This window comes from Rhodamnia argentea, chromosome 9 (genome assembly GCF_020921035.1).
Source record: "Rhodamnia argentea isolate NSW1041297 chromosome 9, ASM2092103v1, whole genome shotgun sequence".
Lineage (NCBI taxonomy): Eukaryota > Viridiplantae > Streptophyta > Magnoliopsida > Myrtales > Myrtaceae > Rhodamnia > Rhodamnia argentea.
In genome coordinates, this window is record NC_063158.1 from 17,390,869 (window position 1) to 17,398,508 (window position 7,640).

At 38.0% G+C, this 7,640-nt stretch overlaps 1 protein-coding gene across 1 annotated transcript; it reads right to left on the reverse strand.

The window, feature by feature from the left end:
* Nucleotides 1-2,199: 2,199 nt before the first annotated feature.
* Nucleotides 2,200-3,655, reverse strand: LOC115755566 (E3 ubiquitin-protein ligase PUB23-like). Its single transcript, XM_030695020.2, has one exon. It carries the CDS (start codon nt 3,563-3,565, stop codon nt 2,342-2,344), a length of 1,224 nt encoding a protein of 407 aa, XP_030550880.2. The 5' UTR covers nt 3,566-3,655; the 3' UTR covers nt 2,200-2,341.
* Nucleotides 3,656-7,640: the final 3,985 nt, after the last annotated feature.

The window sequence follows — 7,640 nt, forward strand, 5'->3', positions numbered from 1 at the left end:
TTCGAGTAATCACTATAGGTTGGTTTTCGTCTGTCTAAGGTTAGTAATGCTATCTCTTCTATGAATTTATAAATTCATGTCTTAAAAGTGATAGAGATTCGATATATTATAAGTTGTGAAAGAGCATATCTGTTGCATAAAAATCTAGATCGAACATTTACTGCGTTTTGGTGTTTGTGAATGGTTTGAATAATGTTTTAAGAAATGTGTTACGAAAAGTTACAATGTATATATGATGATTTGTGACCTTAGTTTATAGAATGGATTCTCAAGTGGTTTGGGAAACGTGTTGCGATTTATGAAATGTTTTTCTGAATTTTGGAATTATGGATTATTGGAAGATGATTGTTTGATGCTCAATATGATTGTGAACCCGGGTATGGGCTTCTAGGTATTCTTATTGGTATTAGGGTATCCTTCTAGGCTGAACCACCGGATGATAATAAGTGGAGATCTTGCCAAGACGGGGGGCTTAGTTGCCTCGTCACAAGGCGTTGTGTCGTGACCATAGTTTGATATTGAGTAATAGATTGGTTGATGGAATGAACCATCAACGTGTGATTTGATGATATTGATTTTGATATTATTTAATGAATGTTTTCTGACATGTATGCGGTTATGTTAAAAGCGATATAACTATTTCTTATCTTATGTGTATTATTTACTGAAATTGAGATATGTAAGTTTTGATAATATTTTGTAAAGTGCATAGTGGAAGTTAGATTTGCTTAAAAGGTATACAACACACCTCACTAGGCTGTGGTTTGCTCATTCCATTCATATTCGTTACTTTTCGGGCCCTTCAGTGAATCATAAGTAAGACGAGAGTGTTAGCATTTATAGAAAAACAATAGTAGGGATTTTTGGTATTGGTAGTTTATAGCTTTTTGAGCTTTCGAGTTAGATGTTCTTATGACACACATATATAAATTTGTAAATATATCTATTAATGGTTTATATAAAGCTTTGATATTGTAACGAAATAATATTTTATGAAATATATATAAGAAAGTATATATTTCGAAATCAGGTTATTGGTTATGTTAAAGCTTTGTCCTTCGGGTAGAAAGGACGGCTGTGTCATACCTTATTTTTGTGGATTTGGGGTGTGACATCGACCACTTTATATTAGCTTTAGCAATAAAGTTTTGTTCTTCGCTGGAGCCTGATTTTCTTATAGTAAATTGAAATTCGTTGGAACTCATCGAAGGAGAAACAAGACAATTTTCAACAAATTTTATAAATCGATCAAGAGAATACCGGCCAATACTCACACTATCAAATAGAGTTCTTCTCTCGGTTAAAAAAAAAAATTGAGTTCTTCTCAACACACGGAAATTATTCAAAATCACACATTGAAGTGGTGAAAAGATTGATTATAATCTACATCACACGTATCTAAGTGGGATTTTATTATATCTTCTAGATCATACCATACCTTTTTCTTTTTCATTCCATATCGTTTTTTCCCATAGCCACCAATATAAATAGTATGTTTGCACATTGCCCTTTTAGAGACCTTACTTACTTACCTTCAAATTATTTATCATCTGCTCTATCTCCTATCTCAAACTTTCACTTTTATGAAATAAGTGTCTATGCAAAACATAATAATAAAGTAACGTAACTAGAAAAATAAACTAAATGATAAGGTGAATACAATTAAATGCATTTTTACAAAGTTCAGACAAATAATGAAACTGAATTAGGAGTAAATGTAAAAAAACTATTTTTTTGTTTTTTGGTCTAAGTAAACAAATTAATTGAGCAATATAGAGAAAAAAACAAAATGTATGTAGTCTTCGGCACGTGCAAATCTGCACATCTCGCTGGTTTTCTCTATAAAGATACATCATCTAGATTATTAGTAATCTTCGACACGTGCCACGCGAGCACATATTCATATGTAAATAATTGTTTGTAATTTTCTGCGTTAATCTAACTTTATGTTGGAGACCAAACGGATAATTTTAGTAGTACGAATTTGTGGCAATATACCTAAACTATTTTTCATTAATATATCTATTAAACTAGTTAAACCGATTAAGAATATCCAATGTCAGCACATCTTAACTAGTTAAACAGGTCGGGAAACATACCTTGCAATGGGGTTAAAAAAACCAAGGACTAACATTAATCTTTGCTCATTATAGTAAAGTATATATTGTAACTAACATGTAGCATAAAAAGCCAATTTTCCAGGCAATAGAAATCAACTCTATGTCCACCATACTTCACTATTATCGGAAAAAAGTTTATAGCAAATAATTTTCAATGGGGCAAACTGTATTAAATTCCTGTATCTAACATCAACTTCTGATTATCATTTCCATTTTCCCTCTCAAGCGCTATTTACCATTCCCACATAGCCCTTCAACTCATTAGGGAAACAAGGGCAACGCTGCCATGACTGCCCATGCAACTTGAACATCTTGATGACCTTCTCCTTCGTCGACGACCGGCCGTCGATGTGCAGGAGCGCCAAGAGCTTCTTCACCGACCCGCAGATCAGCATCTCCTCCAAGACCCTCTCGCTCGGGTGGAAGCTGCCAATCAGCCACACGATCTTCACGCTGAGCTTCGTTGCTGCACTTGAGACGTGAAGCATTTTCTTGGTCACGGCGGCGATCCCCATCCCGTGGTCCACAATGGCCAATCGCCCTTCGGCGCATTCACATAGGAGCTTCAACAGCGCCAATATCTTCTCGCTTTTTGATCGGTTCGATTCGGGCAACAGCTCTACTAGGACACAAACGGCCCCGGCCTCGATCGCTCTCACTCGGCTCTTCTTTGATGCGGAGAGCATCTCGACAAGGACCTCTAGGGCGTATGAGCTCGCCCTTGTGCATATCTCGTCCGACACCAGCTCCAATAAGGACTTGAAGAGATCTATGCCATGGTCTTGGAGGACAAAAGTCCAATGCGTCTCGCTTTGAGCCATCTGCCTGAGGATGGTGGTGGCATGAATCCTCGCCTCCGCGCTCCCTCTTTGAAGCATTGCGGCGACGCACTTCATTGACTCGGGCTTCGATAGTTTCTCCAAGATCTTGGCTTCTTCGGACAATAAGAGCTGGTGCAAAACGCCGAGGGCCTCTTCACACGCTCGGAAGATGCTGAAGTCCGATCCCTCCTCGAGGACCTGGTTCATGATCCGGACGACAATCTGGATGCCTCCGGACTGGACGAAGTTGGCCTTCGCCTCGTCGTCGGTCTCGATGATCAACTTGAGCTTCTTCAATGAGGTGACCTTGAAGGGGGAGGACTCGAGCATCTCCAGCAAGGTCACGATCTGCTCACGCCTCTCGGTTGATCCACGGACTGCCGGCAAGGGGTTTCCAGGCCGCTTCTCGCTTTGCCACGCGATGATGAGCCTCTTGAGGGTGTGGTTCGGCGTGACGTCAAAGCTCTCGACGCTTTGCATCGTGGCAGGGCAGGTCTTCTTCTTGTAGGCAAAGAACCACTTCTGAATGTTCCTGCGCTCGTACGTCATGCCAGTCGCGATGGTGACCGGATCCTCCATGACCTCCATCGAAATGGGGCACCGGAAATCCAGAGGATAATCCATGGCTTCTCCTTTTTTGATTGCCCCTTTCGCAATCTGAACTTTTTGGTGGCTCTTCTAACGCTGAAATGTGAAGAGAAAGATGTCGAGGAATAGTGTCGTGGTTAAGTAGGAATAAAGAGAGTTAGATGTGGAAGTCTAAAGATGGGAAAATATCAAAGTCAAACCTATTTGATGCCATTGCAAGCTGTGAACATGGAACCCACAAGGAAGCTTCATGAATATTTTTTCAATGCTTTTCCTATATTAGTTAGTGCTCCTTTCGATATTACCTTATTTTATGCACTGGCCCGTGATTTTAAACAATTTTCTCAAAATAGTCCATGTCTCTCTTTGATTTCTCCGATTTTGTAGCTATCCAAATTGAATTTCTTCCTTTTTTTGTGTCATAATAATCTTAAATAAGCTTGTTTTTTAGTATACAGCTAGGTCTGCAGGGAGACAGCTATGTCACTATCAAGTAAGTCGATATTACCATTTAATCTAATAATAAACCGTACACTAATTAAATTGATCAATCATTTAAGAACCTGTGTAATTTCACGGAACAGGACTGGATTTCTCAAGAATCTGATCTGCACTGACCAGTCCGAAGCTATTATGGTAACATTCAAACCCTAAAGAGAGAACGTGACTCAAAACTCGGGTGTCAGTTTGAGAAATACAGGAAAACTGTGGGGTCAACATGCCAATTTCCGAGAAAGCAAACCACGTATGGCCGACCCAAAGTGGTGGGGTTGACCTTGAATAAAGATTAGAGCACTCATGAACTGTCGATAGATGAGATCTTAAATCGGCGCACGAAATGCAAGTGACTTCAAAATTCAAATAAAATACCGTCTAATTCCGGCGACGACTGCGAGGTTTTACATGTTACTCCAGCTTTGTTTATTCAACGTCTTCTGTGGGCTGTTGAACGGTCTTTCTGACCCTCTCTCTCGTGAGAATTTGATGGGAGGAAAACTATTAAAAGCTGAGGTTGATGAAGATAGTTTATCTGAAAAAATAGTCACAGGGATGGAACGGCACTGGGACATTCCATGAGAATAATTGTGTATAATAGGTTTGTATTGTCAAGATCAGTGAAAGACGGAAAAAAAATTACAATTTATCAAATTTCCCTCATTAATGATTAAGGCAAAGAAACGACAGTAATATCACTATTTTTGTGTTACTTGTATATTAAGGACTCCTTCAATTGCATCTTTGAGAGTGCCCCGCTAACAAGTTTCTATCTTAGACGAGAAATTACCAAAAAAGATATAAACCAAATATAATGGTAGAAGGATACCTCAAGTGTCAATATTTATATAAGGCGTTCACTTTGATGTTAATTTTTTTGGATCACTTAAGTACCAACTTTTTGAAAAATAATTATTTGAGTGCCAACTTCGATGAGTGCCGTAAAAAATCTTACATGGAGTCTACGTGGCTCGTCGAAGGATCCCAGTCAACAATAAAAAAAAATCCAAAAATTAATAAAAAATTTCATGTAGTATTAAAAAATTAAAAATAAGCTCAAAAAAAAAAAAAGAAAACACAAGTTACAACAAAGAGGGTGGGGATGGGCCGGCGGGGTCCATCGAGCCCCAACCGGTTGCCAGCGACCCCCACCGATGGCCGATGAGGCGAGTGTTGGAAAATAATTTGCACACGTTAACGTATTGGGAAAATACGTAACATTATTTGTATGTAATCAGAAAAAATAACAACAAAGAGGTGATAGCAATATTTAATACCGATCAAGCCAATGTACAATATTTACAAATAAAGATTATAAAACAAATGAACTTGCCGAATATCGTAAACTCAAAAAAGAATTGGACAAGAGGTGAAGTATGGCTAACCGAATCTCCTTAGGGTAATTAGTTTCTGCCAAAGGTGCTAAACAACTTCACGAACTATGCCTCCCAATATACAACATTTTGAACCTATTTGTATCAGCATTATACGAACAAGACTCTATCGAACACTTCTCGAAACCAACACACTTGGAGGACAACTACGAGAGACTAGAGGAGTGTGATAAGAGTTGTGAGTTCTAATTTTGAACTATGGAAAAACGTCTATTTATAGACCGGGAAAAAGTCGGTTACGCCGATATTAATACACGTCGATTATGCCAACATAAGTGCACATCGGTTACGCTCCCATTAAACCATGTCGGTTTTGCAAACATATAAATTCACGTCGGTTTCACCGACATAAGAGTACATCGGTTACACTCACATTAAGTTGACCCATTAACCCATTAATCACAACAATTTCCCACATAATGATACAACAGAACTAAGACTCGAGGAATTTCAAGTGTGCTTGTGGAAATATACTACATCAAGATAGGAAGCTTTCGCTTTGAACCTTCTTTAGTGAAAGCCTATCGGACCTACTTAACCAGTCGATAGACTTAACCTTGAACCGCCTATTCTTGGTATAAGCCCAAACAATAGACCTCACACATAGTATCTCTAAGTCAAGATTGGTTCTTGATTGTGTTCGTTCTTTCAGCCCTAAACCTCTCAAAATTCATGCATGCTTTAAAAAATTCAGCCTTTAAAGATTTTCATAGAGTTAGCCAGCTCCACGCATATAGGTGCATTCCTATCAAAGGTATCCTACCATACCATACTAGGATGTTCAAATCCAAGCTATAGAAATCATTAAATGCATAGCATACCCTTAAAACCCTATAGGAACCACTATTTCCTCATAGGAATGGGAGATAGTGCTCATTCTAGAGTTTTCAAAATTTATGTTGTCCTATTGAACTTAGTCCATGGGATCTCCAATCGCATAGGTTAGGTTTCCACCTCGGAGATTTTTTATTGGGTTAAGGCTTTTGACCACATTCCCCTCGATATGTAGTTTACTCACTCTCTCGATAAACTGTTTGTCAGCGGATCCACAATGTTTTCCTTTGACTTCACAAAATTCAAAAAAATTATTCCATGTGAGAGCAACCGCCTTATGGTATTATGTTTACGACGAATGTGTTTAGACTTACCATAATATATCATATTATGTGCCCTTGCAATTGCTGCTTGATTGTCACAATAAATGCATATTGCAAGTATAGGTTTTGGCCATAACGGAACATCCTCTAAAATCTGTCAAAGCCACTCTGCTTCTTCAGCAAATTTATCCAAAGTAATAAACTTTGATTCCATCGTGGATCGTGCTATTAGAGTTTGCTTTGGGGATTTTCATGATAATGTGGCACCTCTTAGCGTGAACATATATCCTCTAGTTGATTTAGATTCATCAGAATCTAAAATCTAGTTGGCTTCACTGTAGCCTTCCAACACATCTAGATATTGACCATATTGTAGAATATAGTCTTTAGTATTTTTTAGATACCATAATACTCTCAACAAAGCATTCCAATGCTTGTGACCTGAATTGCTTATATATTTTCTCGGTTTTCCTACTGAGTATGCAATATCCGGTATAGTGTGGTTCTTGATGTACATGAGATTGCCAATTACTTAAGAGTAGTCCAACTGCCTAATACTATTTACAGTATTCTTTCTTAAAGTTAGGTGTAGTAGAAAAGGATTATTTGCATTTTTAATGCCAAATCCTTTAAATCTCTCGATTACCTTTTCAATATAATGAAAATGTGTTAAACCCAACCGTCAGAATTCCTCATAATTTTGATGCCGAGTATAACATTCGCAACACCTAAGTCTTTCATCTCAAAGTTCTTCTTGAGAACGTTCTTGGTGATTTTGATAACCTCAGCATTATCTCCAAGAATAAGCAAGTCATCAACATATAGACAAATAAGTACACATCCAATAGAGGTAGATTTGGTGTACACACACTTGTCACATTCATTGATTCTATACCCATTTTGGTTCATCGCATGGTCAAACTTCTCATGCCCTTGTTTAGGAGCTTGTTTAAGTCCATACAATGATTTGACAAGTCTACACACTTTGTTTCTCGTCCTTTACCTTGAATCCTTTAGGTTATTCCATATAAATTTTCTCATCGAGATCACCATTCAAGAATGTCATTTTTACATACATTTTATGTAACTGCAAATTGTGTAGCGCAACTATAGCAATCAACATCT

What these genes read in the sequence shown, in the direction of transcription:
- LOC115755566 (XM_030695020.2), bottom strand. Translation starts at nt 3,565, where the DNA reads ATGGATTATCCTCTGGATTTCCGGTGCCCCATTTCGATGGAGGTCATG.